The 18,013-nt window shown below is 63.8% G+C and overlaps 6 protein-coding genes across 6 annotated transcripts; 5 read left to right on the top strand and 1 right to left on the bottom strand.

The window, feature by feature from the left end:
* Window positions 1-701: 701 nt before the first annotated feature.
* Window positions 702-1,383, top strand: PFL1_04237 (uncharacterized protein; the record flags this gene model as incomplete). The annotated part of the gene is made up of 3 exons (XM_007881760.1): window positions 702-722; window positions 807-1,071; window positions 1,211-1,383. The coding sequence occupies 3 exons, from the start codon at window positions 702-704 to the stop codon at window positions 1,381-1,383; spliced, it is 459 nt and encodes a 152-aa protein (XP_007879951.1).
* A 1,230-nt stretch (window positions 1,384-2,613) lies between these two features.
* Window positions 2,614-7,497, top strand: PFL1_04236 (uncharacterized protein; the record flags this gene model as incomplete). Its single annotated transcript, XM_007881759.1, has 3 exons — window positions 2,614-3,669; window positions 3,770-4,090; window positions 4,186-7,497. 3 exons carry the CDS (start codon window positions 2,614-2,616, stop codon window positions 7,495-7,497), a joined length of 4,689 nt encoding a protein of 1,562 aa, XP_007879950.1.
* Window positions 7,498-9,179: 1,682 nt separating this feature from the next.
* Window positions 9,180-9,896, top strand: PFL1_04235 (uncharacterized protein; the record flags this gene model as incomplete). Its single annotated transcript, XM_007881758.1, has 1 exon — window positions 9,180-9,896. One exon carries the CDS (start codon window positions 9,180-9,182, stop codon window positions 9,894-9,896), a length of 717 nt encoding a protein of 238 aa, XP_007879949.1.
* A 472-nt stretch (window positions 9,897-10,368) lies between these two features.
* On the top strand, window positions 10,369-12,097 carry PFL1_04234 (uncharacterized protein; the record flags this gene model as incomplete). The annotated part of the gene is made up of 7 exons (XM_007881757.1): window positions 10,369-10,426; window positions 10,506-10,974; window positions 11,064-11,128; window positions 11,219-11,518; window positions 11,616-11,732; window positions 11,842-11,858; window positions 11,942-12,097. 7 exons carry the CDS (start codon window positions 10,369-10,371, stop codon window positions 12,095-12,097), a joined length of 1,182 nt encoding a protein of 393 aa, XP_007879948.1.
* A 780-nt stretch (window positions 12,098-12,877) lies between these two features.
* On the top strand, window positions 12,878-13,150 carry PFL1_04233 (uncharacterized protein; the record flags this gene model as incomplete). The annotated part of the gene is made up of 2 exons (XM_007881756.1): window positions 12,878-12,926; window positions 12,960-13,150. 2 exons carry the CDS (start codon window positions 12,878-12,880, stop codon window positions 13,148-13,150), a joined length of 240 nt encoding a protein of 79 aa, XP_007879947.1.
* Window positions 13,151-16,016: 2,866 nt separating this feature from the next.
* Window positions 16,017-17,099, bottom strand: PFL1_04232 (uncharacterized protein; the record flags this gene model as incomplete). The annotated part of the gene is made up of 1 exon (XM_007881755.1): window positions 16,017-17,099. One exon carries the CDS (start codon window positions 17,097-17,099, stop codon window positions 16,017-16,019), a length of 1,083 nt encoding a protein of 360 aa, XP_007879946.1.
* Window positions 17,100-18,013: the final 914 nt, after the last annotated feature.

Here is an 18,013-nt window from a genome sequence, read left to right as displayed (position 1 = left end):
GCCTGCCTGCCTGCTGCCTGCCTGCCTGCCTGCCTGCCTGCCTGCCTGCCTGCCTGCTGCCTGCCTGCCTGCCTGCCTGCCTGCCTGCCTGCCTGCCTGCCTGCCTGCCTGCCTTTTGGGCTGCTGTGGGTGCCCCTGGCCTGGCTCTTTGCTGGCGGGAGTTGGGGTTTTCGCTGGCGGCTGGCCGGCTGGCGGGCTGGCTGGAAAGGGGGCGGGCGACGGCAGGTGGGCTCAGGCCAGCCAGCGAGCCACCTGTACGTTTGCTTGCTTGCGCCTCGCCTGCTGGCCCGCCTGCCTGCCGCTTGCGCCCTGCCTGCCTGACGGCCTGCCTGCCCGGCTGTCCCTGCGCCCAACCCCGTCGACGCGCCTTCTTTTCTTCGTCTGTCGCCTCGGCTGGGCCAGGGTTGGGGCTCGCCCGCGCTGGGCTGCCCTCCTAGGGCCAGAGCGGAGGTGCGTGCGTGGCAGGCCGGCCTGCGTGGCATTCAAGGTGGAGAAGCAACAGCCTCTGGCGGTCGCCCTGTGGCTCTTGTCGTGCGAGAGAAGCGAGAAAGGGCCATTTTCAGCCGGAGTCGAGGGTGAGCTTGGACCCAGCAAGGAAGATGTCGTAGCTCGCAGCCGACGACATCGACCTGCCTGCTTCGTGCCTCGATCCGCTTCAACCTGACCGCCACCGGAACCACCTCGGCCCACCGCCAGTCAAGATGAACATCAGGGAGGCTACCGTAAGTCGCCGCCGCGGACTGGCATTCCATCGACCGCTGGGCTGACGGGCAACCTCTGCTTCCCAACACCGCGGCACGTTACAGATCGACGACATGCTCGGGATGCAGAACTGCAACCTGCACAACCTCCCCGAAAACTACACGATGCGCTACTACCTCTACCACGCCCTCACCTGGCCGCAGCTCTCGTACGTCGCCGAGGACGAAAAGGGCCGCATCGTCGGCTACATCCTGGGAAAGATGGAAGAGGAGCCCCAAGACGGCGTGCCCCACGGACACGTCACCAGCATCAGCGTGCTCCGCTCCTACCGGAGGCTTGGCCTCGCCAACAAGCTCATGAAGCAGAGCCGTGAGTAGGCGGTGGTGGGCGCCGCTGGGACGCGCCCCGGCCCGGCCCGACAGAGCCACATTCCTGCACCCACGCGCGTGCTGACGATGATCCCCTCGCCCCCTCATGCCGGGATGACTTGCTCTGCCGCCGGACGCAGAGGAGGCGATGCGCGACGTGTTCGGTGCCAAGTACGTCTCGCTCCACGTCCGGCAGACGAACCGTGCGGCCATCGGCCTGTACCGCGACACGCTCGGGTTTGAAGTCAGCGACGTCGAAAAGGGCTACTACGCCGACGGAGAGGATGCGCTGGCGATGCGCCTCAACTTCTAGGCCGGATCAAGACGGACGGCAGGCTGGTCCCGGCATGCCGTTCAGCCCCGTACGTCTGCGGCGACGTCGTGGCCCGCAGGGCGGCCGGATCCGCTCCCCATCTTCTCCCCGAACACCTTTTGTACTTGTAATCGCAGCGCACTGTTGGCATAGAGACCTAGGCCTGACCTCTTGGCCATCTCGGCTTTGATCCGTTCGGAGAGTGGAAGAGCCGGCGTCGTTCCTCGGCAGCGGCCAAGGCCGTGGGGTTTCGACTGAGCCGATCAGGCGGCGGGGAGCGACGCGGCGGGCCACCCACGCAACCCCTGTAGCTTGACCTAATGCGGTGAGGGCGGGGCTCGAAGGGAGGGCAACCTTTCGCCGCATGGTGGCAGAGAGAGACAGAGAGGGAGAGAGAGGGAAAGGAAGAAGCGGGGCCGATTGAGCGGAGCAACCGATGGCCAACGGGTGCGGGGCAACGCGGGAGCGAGGGAACGAGGAGGGCCGCTGCTTCCTTTTTCGCGGCAAGGCAGGCACGGTCAGGCCTGGCCACAAGGTGGAGGTGATTCAAGGTGGGTGGCCTGCCCTGGCCAGGTCCGCATGGGCCCAACTAGAAAGAGGCCAGAGGAGACAGGAGAGAGAGCCAGGCGTAGGGTGGCAGCAGCACACACACTTCTGGTGCAGGCCCGTGTGACGCACGGCTGCCGGCGCAGAAGCACAGCCCAACGAACGGCCTGCTTTGTTGGCTTTGCCTCGCTGGCCTGTTCCTAGCCAGCCCCAACCACCATCACCCGCCATCGCCATTGCCATCGCCATTGCCATCGCCATTGCCATCGCCATTGCCATCGCCATTGCCATCGCCATTGCCATCACCACGTCCGCTGCGGTCTCGCTCCTCTCTCTTTCACAAACATCATCTCCCTGCACATCTTCTTGGCTTCGCCACGGCAGCATCGCCCCTCGGCTCTTGCCCGCCCGACTGTCTCGGCCGCTTCGAGATCTGAAAGCAAGGGCCAGCCCTAACATCGCTGTCCTCTGCTGCCGTTGTACCTCGGTCCCCGTCCGAAAGGGCTGGGCTAGCTGGCAGCTCCGGGCCGGAGACAGCGCCGCGACCTCCTCACGGCGGCGTCGGAGTCACCCGACACCCGCTGCACTACTACTGCCTGCCACTCTGCCAGTCCTTCGCCGAACGGGACGCAGGCTTCTCGCTCGCCCTGGATGCACCTTGATCCGCCTCGCCGATAGCTCCGGATGAGCGCTTCCCGACCTCCTACCGGGGTCGATGGCCTGGTCCAGAATGCCTCGGCCTCGTCCAGCTCCACTGTCAGGGACGCCTCTCGCCAGCACGTCCACTCGTTCCTCGAGATTGACGACGAGACAGCGGCCGAGGTGCTCTGCGCCGCCAGAGACCATCTGACCATGACCAGCGACTCGAGCCTGGCCAGACCGCCGCCCTTGGCCCCGCGCTACAATGCACTGCCCGCGCACTCTCCGCGAGGCCTGCACAGCCTGCCCGCATCCGGCCCGTCGACGCCGCCAGAGCTGCATCACAACGGCGTCCCAGGCCACCAATCTGACGGCGAGGTCGTCTCAAGAAGGCCCACTGGCTTCTTGCCGCCGCTCTTCCGCCTTACCTCGGACGACGTCGCCATCCCCGATCAGCCCATGGCAGACGACCGAGGTCAGGCGACGGATGGCCTGGGCCCGCCCCCGCCCCCGGGGCATGTGCCGATGGGCTGGTCAAGCTCGCAGACATCAAACGCCTCTAGCGACACCGGCACGTCCGCTCAAACCGCGGGCAGTGGCTACCAGGCCCTCGGCGGTCCACCGCAATTCGATCTGCGTCTCCAGCCACCGCCGCCCGGCTACCACACCCACGACTTCCCGCCCACGCCCCCGGCCATCGATTTCGCCGGGAACCAGCCCTCTCCCTTCAACGAGGCCTTCCAACGGCAGCTGCAGCTGCAAGATGCCTACTCTCCACCGCCTCCGCCGGATCATCCCCCGCCGCCCATTGACGCAGGGCCAGGAGGCGTCCCGGGAGGCGCGGCGGCAGGTGGTGGCGGCGGTCGCTTCCCGAGATGGCGGGGCTGGCTGGAGAAGAGAGCGTTGGAACGCCACTACGCGCGGATGGATGCAGCTGCGGGAGCCTCGACGTCGGTCGATGCCAACGGCAACCTCCTGGTCCAGCCGCCCATCAGGAAAAAGAGTTGGGGCACGGGCGTCAATGACCCGGACGCAGTTGAGGATGACCTCGATGTCGGCAGCAGCAGCAGTGACGACGAAGATGGCGAGGACGGTTGGAGCGTGAGTTTCTTTCTTGCTCCCCTACGGGTCGGTTGCGACGATGGCTGTTCTGACCGTATGCGGCCGATCTTCTCTTCTTGATTGCTGCCAAACCCTGCAGCCTGTGGATCCTGGCTCCTTGCCACCGCTCCACGTCCACCACTACGGCTCCAGATTCATCCCACACCTTCACTCGCAGCCGCTCTGCTCGGTCCTCCTCGAGCTGCCACCTGCGCCTCCTCTTCCCGGGGTCCGACGCTTTCGAGCTCGACCGAGGCAAGTGGTCCTGGTCGGCACAGCAGACGGCCTATTCCTCTTCCAAAAGCCAGTTCGCCCGCCCCGCGACAAGCACCAGCAAGCGCCGCGAGGTGCCCAGAGCTCGACGGGATCCTCATCGCAGGAGGCGGCGCACGCACGAATCGAGGAGGCCAAGTGCATCCACGTGAGTCGCAGACGTGGCGCGGCGTTGCGACGGAGGATGATGGCACGCTGGCTGACATCCTTTCATCTCACACCGCCACCCTCTTGGATTGACAGGTCTGGTCAGGCCTTGGCATCTATCAAATGTGCGTGCTCTCGTCCAACGAGCCGGTCTCTTCGCCCGGGCCGTTCGCTTCAGCGGCCCGGTCGGGGAGGGGCGCCTCTGGCATCTTGCTGGCCCTCACGGCACCGACGACGGCGGTCACGTCGTCATACCTGCCGAAGCCTCTGGTGCAGCTGAGCGCCCACGCAGGCACGGTCTTTGAGAGCGTGACGACGTCGGCTTCCGGCGGCCCCGGCAGCTCTTCGAATTCCAGCCACGGGCACGGCGCGAGCTTTCCCGACGGCACCGAAGGCATCGCGGCGGCCAACTTCGGGTGCGCTGCGGGCGGCGGACCAGGTCGAGCGGTTCCACCAGGCGGAACCGGATCGGTTCGGATGTGGAATCTCGAGGCGCTCAGAAAGGTGCTGCTGTACGCCCTCGACCACGAGGCGCCCAAGCTGCCTATGGACCTCGTCGGCGAGCGCACCGCGTCCAAGGAGAAGAAGAACACACTCGCAGCGATCCTCAAAAGGACCTTCGCCAAGGAAAAGTCCAAGGGCGACAGGCACGCAAAGAGTCCGGGCCACAGCCGAAGAGGGACCAGCGATGGCGTCGGTACCATCGACCCTCTGCCCTCTGACCTCGGAACGGCCGACAGCCGACGAAGCTCTCCCAGGCTGACTGCGAGGGCCCTCGACGACCCATCGGATCGATCCAGCTTCCGGCCGTCGTTGGATCTCGGACGCGAGACAAGCCGGGCGTCGTTCCAGAGCGACAGCTTTAGCGTGGAAAGTTTCGCCGCGTCGAGCACAAAGGACGACAGGGACGGTGCGAGCCTGCTCGCCAAGGATCCCGACCTCGCCACGGCGCTCGCGCTCGCGCTCAGCTCGGTGCCAATCAGCGCCCCGACGTCGAGCGCCTCTGCGCCCGGCCAGTCCGCTCAGGGCTCCTACACATCGCTCTTTGGGGCCGACGCGTACGGTCCAGCGGCCGCAAAGCATGCCTCAGGCAAGGGCAAGGACCGCGACCACTCGGCGTCAGCCACTGGTCGTGGCGTGTTGTTCTTCACCGTCCACGAGGCAGGTCCGGATACCAAGGGCAGCGGCACCTGGTACCTGGCGCTGGCGACGTCAAAGAGCGTGATGGTGTACGAGGCAGTGCCGGCGAAGCGGGGTGGAGGACGTTCTTGGGCCTGGATGAAGGAGCTGTACGCTCCCTTTGCGATCAAGGCCGTCGCGTTCGCCCCTGCGCTGGTGGCCGACAGTGCGCTGGCATCGGGATCGCCGACGTCGTCCGGCGGTGGAGCAGTCAGTGCGAGCATGAAGCTCAAGGTCTCGTCAGCCGACGCACCGCTCTCGGCCTCTCCAAAGGGGGCAGGCCACGGGGGTCACAACGCAAAGCGGCCGCTCAGCGGCTACTCGAGCATCCTCAAGCCTTACCACTCCCTAGCCAGCGCCGCCCCGAGCTCGTGGCACCGCGCTGACCTCTGTGTCATGGTCAGCTTCGGTCGCAGATCTGTCGTTATCCGGCTCAGCGATTCCAACGTGCGCGAGTTTGAGCTGATGCCCTTGGCGGATGTCGTCGCAGCCGCTCCAGGCAACGGATCCCTCGGGCAATCGCATCTGGCGCTGCTGCCTCAGGTCGCTGGCCCGACGGCGTCGCCTAGCAGCAAGGAGAAGGCACCCAGACCCCGCAGCATCATCTCGCTCGGCCTCGGACCGACAGCTTCCAACACTTCGTCGGCGGGCGCCACGAGGTCGAACGCGGGCCACGAGCGTCAGAGGGAGAACGGCACGCAGGACCTCAAGTCGAGCAGCAAGCACAATTGGGTCGGCTTCACTGCACTTCAAGCGCAGATCCGGGTTCGGCAGCACATTGTTGATGCCGAGCCGACGCACTCCCGCAGTCGCAGCTCGGTGCCACCGGGAGCCGAGTCGTTTGTGCGCAGTGGCGCGCCTCCTCGCCCTGCATCGTATGCGCAGCCGCTTGCCAGGCCGCTGCCCCAGGTTCCGGGCGCGCGCGAAGCGACGGCGGCGCAGCGCGAAAAGGAGCTGCCTCGTCCGCCGCCGCCGCAGTCGTTGTCGTTTGATCGCCGCGCCTCGAGACAGTACCTTGATGACGCGAGCCGGCGGGCATACGAGGCCGTTCAGGCCGAAAGCAGCAGCAGCGGAAGCGATGACGATTACGGTCCGTCCAGCGTTCCACCAGCACGGGGCTACTCGCTGCACGACACGGCGCCGAACAGACCCGGCGCAAGCGGTGGGGATGCCCAGGGCGCACGCGGCGGCCGCAGCAGCCGTCAGCCGCTCAGGCGAAGCAGCAGCACGCCCGACCTCACCGCGGGAACGAATCTCGTCTCGGTGCGGATGGCCCTGGTCTCGCGAGGCAGCATCACGCAGGTGCTGCCGCTGCCCTTGCCGGTCGATCTGGCACGGCCGCTTCCCTTGGCGGCCCTGCAGTGGTCGGACACGCCCAATTCGGTCTCGGGCTGGGCGCGGGTGCTGGGCGTCGAGCGGGCCCGATCGAGTGGACCGGTCTCGGTCGACCATCTGAGGAGCGGCGCAAGGACTGCCGGCAACGTTGGCGGGGGACTGTCGTCTTCCCGGCCCCAGCTCATCTCGCGCAACTCTTCTTCCAGCCTCAACAAGGGCAACGTGCTCGGCATCCACGTCGGCATCACCGCCGTGGCGTTCCTGCCGAGCCGGATCGAGATGAAGCGGGTCAGCTTCAAGACGGAGGCGGTGGTCAACTTTGACCTGCACCGAAACGCCGAGCTTGAGCTGGTGCCTTTGGTGCCCCTGTCAGACTATCAGAGGCCAGCGGGGCCGGCGATGTCCGCGCAGGCCGAGCAAGGCCACCCGCCCTCCATGCCTCGCGCAGGCCACACCCGGTCGAGGAACAGTATCTTCGGCTCCGACTCGGCGGCCGGGGGATGTTGGCAAGCGCCAGCGTCGAGATCGATGTCGCGGCCTGTGTCGACCGTCTCGACCTCGACGGCGCATTCGACGGCGGCAGATTCGAGCGTCGCGGGCTACGAGACGGCATGGGATGCGGCGACGGCCGAGGAGGATGCGGATGCGCGCGCCTGGTCCGACGTCGAGCTCGAATACCTCTGCGGCAACCTGCTGACCGTCAGCCCCATCGACCTCGACGCCAGCGCGGCAGGGTCCGAGGCTGCCGTCTTCCGGCTGTCCGGCCAAAACAGCGAAGGCACCACGAGCCCGGGCCAGGTGCTGAGGGAGTTGGCCGGCGATGGTGGCATCGTCGCGTACGACTGGAGGGGTGCCGAGGACTACCGGATCTTCTGCGTCGGCGCCCAGGGCTAGGCGACGACGATCATGCGGACGACCTCCCGTCGCTGTCTCGTCATTGTAGTGTCTAGCGGCGCCGACAGCGGAGGCGCCCGCCACACTTCGATGGACCTCAGTTTCGAGAACTTCTTAGGACCTAGTTTAGCATTCTCGCCACTGCTTCCCAAGCCACTTGGGTCGATCGCGCCGGTACTGGTGCCGTTCTACGCGTGCTTCTGCCCACGTCAACAGTCAGCACAGCTGCCACCCTGACCCGGACGGCGTTCGTGCGAGCCGCTACGACGCCCCATCGGCCAGAGCAGGCAGTGAAGAAGCGCGTGATGGAGCGACGCGTTGAGCGGGCAATATCACATTCCACGAAGCTTCTGCCGACATGATGGCAGGCTAGGAGACGCGCCGCTGCAGCCTCCTGTCGAGCCTCAACCCAACGCCTGCCTGTACCACTTGACGCACACCACTGCAGTCGCACCACGGTAGGACGCCAAGTCTGCTCTGCTCCAGCTCCTCTCCCGACAGTCTGACCAACCGGCGGCACCGACCTCGGGTACACCTTACTGCCGCCTTGCACGTCACACGTCGCGGGCGGACCTCCTCGGACAGCCGCAGCTCTGACATGTCTCTGAAGAACGACAAAGCGCGACTCCGACGTCCTCGTCCGTCACCCTTTCCAGGCGCCAAAGCCAAGCCGCACCGTCCAGCAACTAGACTTTCTCGGGTCCCTATTGTAGCTTGCGAGAAGCTCGCATGTTCCATTCCACCGGATCGAAGCCAGAGCTAAAACGCTGGGGAAGCGTCCATGGCGTGACAGCTGGCGGCGTGCGGGCTTGACGAGGAACCAGCCTCGACGCCGCCGTCGTCTCTTGCCCCCCGATAGACGAGCCCATCTAGGATGCCGGAGCGTTTGCACCTCTCCGGACCTACGTCGGCTGCCCGGCCCCTCCGCACTGCGCTGCGCTGCGCTGCACCTGCCCTGCTAACTGCCACTGCCATTGCCGGCAACACCACAGCGAGGAAGACCAGATGGCATCCTCGCACGGCAGTTCCACCGGTCTCCGCAGCCATGCAGGATGCGCCACGTCAAGCCACCTCGACGAGGTGTCAAGCAATTCCCTACCTGGCTTCTCCCTCCCTCCCTCTGACCCACGCTAACCACGCTCTTTTCCTGCCGCAATGCTTTGACACCTTACTTTCCCTGGATCAACATGGCGTCTTTCATGCTGGCCGCCTTTGACGTGATGTACAAGGCTCGCCTTGCATGACGCTGCCGCCCATCCTTGCTGTCCGGAGGCAAAGGCAAGGGCTTCCATGGACTTACGAGCGCCTACCCCACCGAGCACGTCCCCGCCTTCACGACATGGAAGCTAAGCTCACCTGCCCGACTTGCCTGCGCAGACGCAGCTGTCAACAGCGCAATCAAGGTTCGTCGAGACGTGGCCGTGGTATCACGCGGCGTCTGCTGCTACAGTGACAGTATCGTACCTCAGCGACGACCATAGACACCGCTCCGAGCGAATGAGTCGAGCAGCACAGCCTGCCATTATACCGTTATAAGGTCGACTGGCCCCGGTCGCGACCCGCCCTCCCCCGCTCCCTACACCATTGCCCCTCCAACCTCTCCACTCTCAATCCCGTTTCCTCCGTCTCGGCCCTTTCCCCTTCCCCCCTCCCCTTCCACTCCTTCCACTCCTTTTGCCAAGATGAAGCTCTCCCTCACTCCCGCCCTCGTCCTGGTCCTGCTCGGCTTGACCTCGCTCTCGGTCTCGGCCGCCCCGATCCGCCGCGACGTCGGCCAGAACACGCTGCAGGACGGTTCGGCCAACGCCCAGGGCGGATCGTCGACCTCGATCGCCAACAACGGCCAGGGCGGACAGTACAGCGACAACTCGGCGCAGGGCGGCGTCGTGAACCAGACGAGCGGCAGCGGCGTCACGACGTCGGACGACTTCGACGTGCCTCCCCCTCCTCCTCCCGCTCCGGCTCCCGTTGAGAAGCCCGAGGCGCCCAAGGAGGATGCGGAGAAGCACGACGAGTCCTGGAACGATGACGAGGACGAGGACGACAGGAAGCCCGAGCCGGCACCGGTCAAGCAGGAGAGCAAGCCCAAGCCCAAGCCGGCTCCCCGCCCTGCCCTCTCGCTGCCCAAGCCCGCTCCGAAGCCTGCCCCGAAGCCTGCTCCCGCCCCCTCCAAGTCGGCCCCCAAGAAGGACCCCGTCGGCGACACCCTCGGCGGCCTGACTTCGGGCATCATTGCGCCGTCGAAGCCCAACGCTGCCAAGGCGCCGCCCAAGAGCAGCGCCATCAGCGGCAACGCTCCGGGCTCCAAGCCCCTCACTTCCGGCCTCCTCAACGGCGAAAAGGCCAGCTCTGGCGCTGGCGGCCACAAGAGCGCCCTCGGCGTTACCAGCGGGCTCTAACGACCCTGTCCCCCCTTCCTCTTGCATCGAACCACGCTCGTTTCCTACCGTCTACCGTTCCCTCGCATGTCTGGCTGGCTGCTTCAACCGTTGTCGAACGTTTCCCGTGCTCTCGGACTACTTGCAGTCCTTGAAGATGCTGGCTCTCGGATTTCCCCTGTCGTGCTAATTTATCCACTCTCCCGACCATCTGCTCTCCGAGTCGAGCGCTTCTTGACCATGTGCTCACTACCCGCCGTCCCGTCCCGTCCCGTCTGCCCGTCCCGATGTTTGGCCTTTGCGGGCCGAAGCTGCATGGTTTCGGCGAATTTGCTTGCCGAGCTCGCCCGGGCCACGACGACGACGTGCCGTGGGAATCCTGGATCTTCGGGCAGTCTTGAGTCTGGCCGACGACGAGCAATCTGATGGTCGTCTTCTCACCACCACCACCGCCATCACAACCGCCACCATCTGTGCACCCCTTCTGCCAACGATGGCGTCTCGCTCTCTGTACAACGTCATGATCATCGGGGCCGGCGAGATCAACTTTGGTACGCTATTGGCCAGGTCGTGCCCGGCTCACCGATCCAGGCGCTGACCAGAGGGCTTATTCGCTCATCATCCTCGCAGGCTCGCCAGAGGGGCCTTGGAACCACACGCTGCGCCTCGAGCGCATTCTTGGAGACCGCCTCCGAGTCCTGGCTCTCATTGATCCAGACACTTCCCGGTGCGCCTCTCGCATCGACGAGAAAACCAGCTCGAGCCCCACGTCCTCCAGCTGGTCCGCCTGCCGTGCCTTTGCCAACATTGACGATGCCTCGACGGCTCTCGCCGGTCAGTCGATCGACCTCATCGTCGTAGGGTGCCCACCGCACTTCCGCGGCACCACGACGCCGGGCAAGGACACCGACGTGCTCGTCAGTCGCGCCTTCCCGCGTGCAGGGTCCATCCTTGTCGAGAAGCCCGTTGCCGCCGTCGATCCAAAGGGCGGAGAGTGCCATGCGGCCTTAAAGGAGATGCATGTCTGGTCTCAGGCTAACGGCGAGGCGCTGGGAGTAGGATACATGCTCCGATACAGCAAGGCCGTAGCTGCAATCCGGTGAGTGGAGCCTCGTGGACTGGCATGGCAGCACATCGACTCCTGGCTGACTGGTCAAGGCCTCTCGGCATGTCCTGGCATCCGCGCAGCGAGATACTGTCAGAGCACAAGCTGATTCCAACCTGTATCAATGCGAGGTACTTCATGGCCTACGGTGAGTACTCCCGATCGATACCCGCCCGCGATTGCCCTCTGCCAACCTGACAGTCTACCTGCCGGCACATCTCGGCCCTCGCACGCGCAGAGTTTGCTCGCAAGCTCTCGTGGTGGGACAAGTCGGCCTCTTGCGGCCCCGTCGTGGAGCAGGCTACGCACTTTGTCGATCTGGTCCGACACATTGCCGGCGTCTCCTCCAACCCGGCTCTCCTCGACACTGTCAGGGCCACGGCGGTCGAGCACAACGAGCCCGCTGGGGCGCTTTCCAAGCTCGGGTTCGACGAGAGTCTCATCGAGGAGCCAAAGAGGGTCCCCAGAGTCACGACTGCGTTCTGGAAGCATCAGCTCGGGACGATTGGCACCCTCTGCCATGGCATCACGCTTCATGGTGAGCCAATTGTGCCGAGGGAGAGCTGTGCATCACGTTTGGACTTGACTGATCGAGAGAGCTGACGAGTTTCATTGACCTCCTGCTTCGCCCGCAGGCACCACCTACGACACCGAGCTCGAAGTCCTGGCCGATGGCTGGGTGATGCGCCTGCGAGACGCCTATGGGCGCTCACCCTCGCTCTCGATCCGCAGGCCGGGCGCCGCGCAAGAAGGTGAGCCCCCCTTCGGATACTGCCACAGGAGAGCGCCCAGATACCACTCAGCTGCTGGCTAACGACAAAAGCCTTCCTCCACCGCCGACTCGGACCTTGCGACTTGCAGAGAAAGTCGTCTTCGAAGTGAGCAATTGACGGCGAAGCCGATGACCGCTTGGGGGGGTTGGAAGCTGACCGAAGATACCCGCTTCCGCGCCATCTGACAGGACGACGACCCGTTCTACACGCAGATGGCCACGTTTGTAGCGGCCAGCGAGTCGCGCGAGGCGCCCCGCCCGCTCAGCACGTACGAGGACGCGCTGGGCACCTACGAGCTTACCTGGCAGATCCGCCATGCCAGCGAGGAGCGCCTTGCACGCTAAACCGCCCCGCATGAGCGCCCGAACTGATCTGGGGCAACAGCATGCCGGTCGCGGCACGCCATGCTGCCGTAAAAAACCCATTTACGTCTTCGCCGGGCCCGGCGCACAAGACGCCCGGTTGGCGGGGTTGGGCATCTGTGCCTAGAACACGAACAAAGATTCGAATCCTACTGTACGTACCGCGAGTTGCCTAGACTCAGCCTCGAGCGCCGTTGGCTGTAACTACTGTATGTAGCAACACGCTTCGCGCCGCCTTTCTTTTCTGTCCCGAAGGGTGGGGCGTGCCGAGCTTGTGCAGTACATACTCTTTGTCACGGTGCTCTGCTCTACCGAGGACAACGACCTACGAATGCATTTACGGTTGCACGTTCTACTACTGTCGGCGCGGAAGTGGGGTCGTTCACGCCCCGGGTGGGGCGGAAGGCACTAGGGGCCGTAGCTTTCCCCCACCACGTTGCAAGGTCCTTGCTTGCCCCAGGACAACATGTGGGTAGTCCGACGTATGTATGTACATAGCTCGACAACGAACCAGGCGTCGTTCCCTCACATCGCTCTAGGGATGCTGCCCGGCCAGGCTATGCCGAGACGGCAGACGGCTTTGCACGCACAAGTGCGCGAGGATAAAAGGCAGGCTTGCGGGGCGCTATCCGCCATCGATCCACACATCAAGCCTTCCCTCGACTGCTCTCCAGGAATCAGCAGCAAAAAAGGATTCACCGACCCTCCTACACCGCCCTCAAGCACCCCACGCTCAGAACCCCTCTCTCGCCATCGACAAGCATGAAGGCAGCCGCTTCTTCCGTCTTCCTCGTGCTGGCCTTTGCAGCCAGTGGGAGCGCCTGGCTCTTTGCCTCGGCTCCAGTGGTCGACGATAACGGCAATACGTGGCAGTGGGGGTGCGAGATCAACAGGACCGATCGGGGCATCCTTCTGCAGTTCACCGCCGCCGGCTGCCAGCCCGCCGACGGGTACTGCCGATTCGGCCACGACGAGCTGCTCAAGTATTGCAACCAATTCCACGGAAAGTTCGTCGCGCTCCAAGCTGGCTCTTGAGCGCGGCGCGGCGCGGCCCGGACTCGATCCTCGTGAGTCGATAGGCGTTGGCAGGCACGGCACTGGATGGGTGGAGCGCCGCGTCGGTATTCATCGTCCTGACACCATGTATCATGCCTCCCACGCGGCCCCTCCGCTCGACTGCGTCTCTACACAGTGCATTGACCCTGAGTCGAGTCGCAGAGACGGGAACAGGAAGATGCACGACGGCAACGAAGGCCTGGGGTCGGTCCGAGGCCGTGTCGGAGCGGCAGTGGCGCGTTGCCAGGTACAGTCGTAGTAAACGATCAGTGCGGAGCAGGAGCCCGCTTGCAGATCAATTCCATAGCTGTTTTATGTCCACCCTCGTCGGCGAACCTGTAGCGACTGTGATGACAATCAGCTGTGGTGCGCCTGCAGGTAATCAGCCCACCTCGTCGCCTTCTACCGCAGCGGTAGGTGAACGCTGAATGGCGGATGTCCGGCAGATGTGGTGGGGTCCACCCACGACGCCCCGGACGCCCCGGACGCCCCGCGACGTCTTTGCTCTGCTCCCGGAATCGTTGCTTGCAAGAAACCCGTCTTGGGAAGGGAAAAGCAAGTAAAAGGAGCCTCCTCTATGTCTGGCGTCCTCGTCGGAACATTCACCAAGCACTCGCTCTTCCTCAACCTTCTCCTGCAACCTGATCTATCCGCCGTCGATTTGAAACCGCAAGCCTCTTAAGTGAGAGAAGCTCCTGAGCCGATGCTTGGAGTACACCGACACGTCGTCTTAACGAACGAACGAGATACGCGCTCGAAGCCTCATACAGCTGAGCCCACGGTAGCGTGCTTGATCGAGACTCTCAATGGCAGAGGCGGGTATCGTCGAGTCAACTAGACAGGCTCTGGGAGACGTTGTTTGGATACGGATGTGCGAGGCCGAGCAGAAGCTCAGTCGGATCGAGGCACCACCGCGTGCCCGACGCTGTGATGCGGCTTTGAGCCCACACCGCCGCTCTCTGTCGGCGTCGGAAAAGATCGTAACAGCGTGACAATCGGGGAGAGGTACTGTACATATGTATACTGGCCACCCACACCGTCAGCTACCCACACTACTGCCGGTCCCCACACTACCGAACCGTAATTGCAACAAGCTTGCCCGACATCTCCCGTAACAGTCAGCGTCTCATTTCCATGAGGGCCGTACCGCCCCCACGCAGTCACGAATTCTGACGAGGATGAGGGCATTGTGAGCCTGCGCGGGTGGAGTCGCGCTGTAGAGGGCGTGATGCCGAGCGTGTGGGTCCAAAAGGCTGTGGCTGTGACTCACTGGGGTCGATGAGCAACCACCGTCCGGTTCGGGCGACAGATGAAGTGGGTGACTAGTGACCACCCTTGCATCGTTGAACTGAGAGCGAGGGAAAACCGGCCGGGGCGGCCTGGCGGTCAAGATGCTGCTTCGGTCGCTGGCCTTGCCTCGATTGCACTCATAACTCCTTGGAGTATCCAAGCGCGTTCGGAAAAGCATAAAAGGGCGGCCTCTCAACCACTTCTCTCTCTCTCTCGACTCATCCCAACCCATCTCTTGCCACTCGCAGCCACAGATACCGCCGTCAATCGTCAGCCCCTTTCGACAAGGTGCCTTTTACATCCTCCGCCGTCTGACCGGCTGACATCCCAACCGACACCATCACGCATCCCTGTCCAGACGTTGCCCTCATTCCACAAGGAATAACGTACATCGCGATGCGCACTTTCGCCGCCCTTGTCCTCGCCGTCGCCGTTTGTGGCGTCAGCGCCCAGAGCGCCGACACCACCACCACGATCTGGCGGTCGAACCCAGATGACACCGGATTCTTTGGCCAATGCGCCATACAAAACGCTTTCTACAGGTATGGCGCCGCACAGGGCGACCCGTTCAAGTTCTTCATGGACAATTATGGCTGCCGCCCTGTGCTGTCGGATAATTACTACCAGCCCGGTTGCACATCCTACGGAGTCTTGCTTTTCGGAGCATGCCATGGTATTGGAGGCACGGGCTCTGTTTGGCAGTGCACGAACGCATGCAAGCCCGGCGTCCCGATGAGCCAGCAGAAGGACAAGCAATGCAAGTACAAGCTGCACGGCTGTGGGCCCGGGCACTTTTGAGGGATTGCTCGCCAAGCGCACGGGAAGTCACTTTGTCGACATGGCAGGACCTCGTCCGAACTCGTCGCCGAGGCACCTCTCTTTCTTCCTCCTTCAGCTCTATTCCCTCCTCTATCATCCCTTCTTCCTTCTCTGTCGCCCTGCTTTCCCTCGTACCCCCCAGCGAAGTCATCCACGCGCCGTAAATTGCTTCTCGTTCCCCGACTTCTCCGCTGTTCGGTGACCGTGCCTCGTCGCAAGGTCTTGCTTGTTCGGGCGCGCGTCCATGACTCCCCTCCTGTTCGCAGTTCCGCGGCGCTCGACCAGGGGGTCTCTGCGGCCAAGATTCGGGTCTACTAGCGACTCGGCCTGAGACCCGTGAAATATACGCTCCTCTTTCCCTCTTCTCTGGCCCTGTGCCTCCTATGCCTGTCGGCAGTGTGTGACTCCAAGACGCTGTGGAAAGCAGATGCAGGAAGAATTACCGGGAGAGACTGTTCTGAGGCTGATTGCAGCGTCTACTCCATGCTCGTGGCTCGAGGCTCGTTCTCGACGTCAACACTGGCGCTCTGCTCGTGCGCTCGTGCGTTCCACGCAACGCGCTCCAGCGTCCGTTGTATGCCTGAGTCGAAAGTTGCCTGCCACAAGTTACTACTTATGTTTACAACAATGTCGCAGAGGCTGGTAGGCAAGCGAAGGGCGGAATGATTTATGCTACGAAGGATGGGCGATTGGTCCGGATTCGGTCGGCGATGCGATTTATGGACTTGAACGTGGCCTATAGACGGTCGCCAGCGGGTAAAGGGCTGGTCCAACGAGGCCTTTTCGAGAATGCGGGGACAGGCAGCGTCTGAGGGAGTGGGGCGTTGGAGCAAAAGAGGGGACCGGCATAGGCGTCGGGTCCCGACTCGTTTGTTGCGATTTCGGCAGTGGCGTTGCGGTACTCTGCGGCGGCCGATGCCGCGTCGAGGTGGTAGGCTGGGAAAGGAGTGCGGACGAAAGCGTGCAGCGAATCTGGGCTGGAGGTGGCGGAGCTGCTGATGCTGGGACTGTAGATGCTGGATTGCGAGGAGCTCGAGTCGAGAGCGGGCGTGGACGGTGTCGAGCTGAGGGCTGGCGAGTCAGGGGCGTCTCGGCGGGCACACCATGCTTCGGCACCGCCGAAAGCGTGCAGGGAGAGCGGGGGAGAGAGGGTCGATGCGGTCGATGCGGTCGATGCGGTCGATCGCTCGGTCGACTTGACTTCGGCGCCAGAGACGACGCAGAGCGGTCCGTCCTTGAACGGATCGTACCAAGTGGGTAGGTCCGAGACGTTGTCGCAGGGTGGTGGACCGTCCGGCATGGTACTTTTGACCAGCTTCTGCGGCGAGTTCGGCAGGCAGCCGGCGCGGCAATCAAGCCGCCGGCGATCACCCTTACTGTGCAGAGAAACCTGCGGCCCCTCTTCCGTCATGTCGAAGCGCAGCGGTGGAGGCACATGAGCAAGCGATGGCAGCGGCGAGGTGGGTCGAAGCTGGTCGATTGTATCGATCGAGACTACGATGGGCTCCAGCGACGCCGGCTGATCCGCCTGCCTTTGCAGCATCTCTCGCTGCTGCCAGGTGAGACAGGCTTCGTTTTTCGGTGACGCGCCCTTGGATTGCAGATGATAACGGCTCTTGAGAGGCTGTAGCAGCCCTTTTTGCTGCCAGGTCAGAGCGTGGTGCTGGCCCGCCTCGGGCTGATCCGACGAGGCCAACTGCGTGCGAGTGGCTCGGACCGGAGCCGCGACAGGCGGCTTTTTTCCATGCATGGGCACAAAGGACGGCCTCGACGGCAGCTGGTGCTTGATGCGTGCAGGATCTGGCGGCGGGAACGTCATGCTCGGTGTGTTGGTCCGTCTTGAGCTGTGGCTTGTTCAGTGAAGGTCGGTGGAAGCTGCTGGCGATTTCGCGTGCGCTTCGCCTGTACGCCAGACGAAACGGACTGGATCGAGGGGGGGGGGGGGGAGACTGAGGATGGGAACTGGATGTTGAGCAGGGTCGGAGTCGGATGCTTGGGCGGCAGGGAACTTTGCTGTGCTGTCGAATGCGAACTGCAGACTCGGAGGAGAACCGGCGATGCCGGTGGGGAAGTGGTGCTGGATACGAACACGTCGACGCCGTCTGCGAGAGAAGAGGATGCCAAGTTGCTTTTAAAGGAGGATGAAAGAGAGATGATCGGAGAATGCTAGGACGAAGATGAGGAGGGGCAGATGGTGGCGCGGATGCAACGCACACGGGTCGTTACGTTGGTCTTGAGCATGGCCTGGGAGCAAGGACGAGGACGGTCTCTGGGCGAGCGGACATAGGACGAGGGGAAACAATGACGGAGGCTGTACCATGGTACAGGCTTGCTCGAGCGGGGCGGAGGACAGTGTCGGGCGAGGATTACGGCGCTGCGATCGCGCGCGGCCCCCTTCCTGAACCGTGAGAGGGGATCCAGTGCGGCTCGGCCGAACGGCGCTAGGTGGCCAGGGCGGGGGGACCTTGCGCTCAAACTGCCTGAGTTGGCCCTCGCTTGCTATTGCTCACGAGGACGGTCAGGATGAACCGTCTTGCCATCGTCGAGTGACGGATCTAGTCTGCTGCGCAGTGCGGTCAGAGAATGGGACAGCGGTGGCGGACAGAGGAGCAAGCAAGGAAGGGAGGCAGCGAAGAGGTGCGAACGCGGTGCTGCTCTCGAAGTAGTGGAAGGCGGACGAGGCTAAAGGGTCATGCAGGGTCCAAGATGTGTTGGTTGCGCTTCTACGCACGC

This window comes from Pseudozyma flocculosa (genome assembly GCF_000417875.1).
Source record: "Pseudozyma flocculosa PF-1 unplaced genomic scaffold scaffold00013, whole genome shotgun sequence".
NCBI lineage: Eukaryota > Fungi > Basidiomycota > Ustilaginomycetes > Ustilaginales > Ustilaginaceae > Pseudozyma > Pseudozyma flocculosa.
Note: the sequence above shows the minus strand (reverse complement) of the source record. Positions and strands in the feature narration are given on the sequence as shown.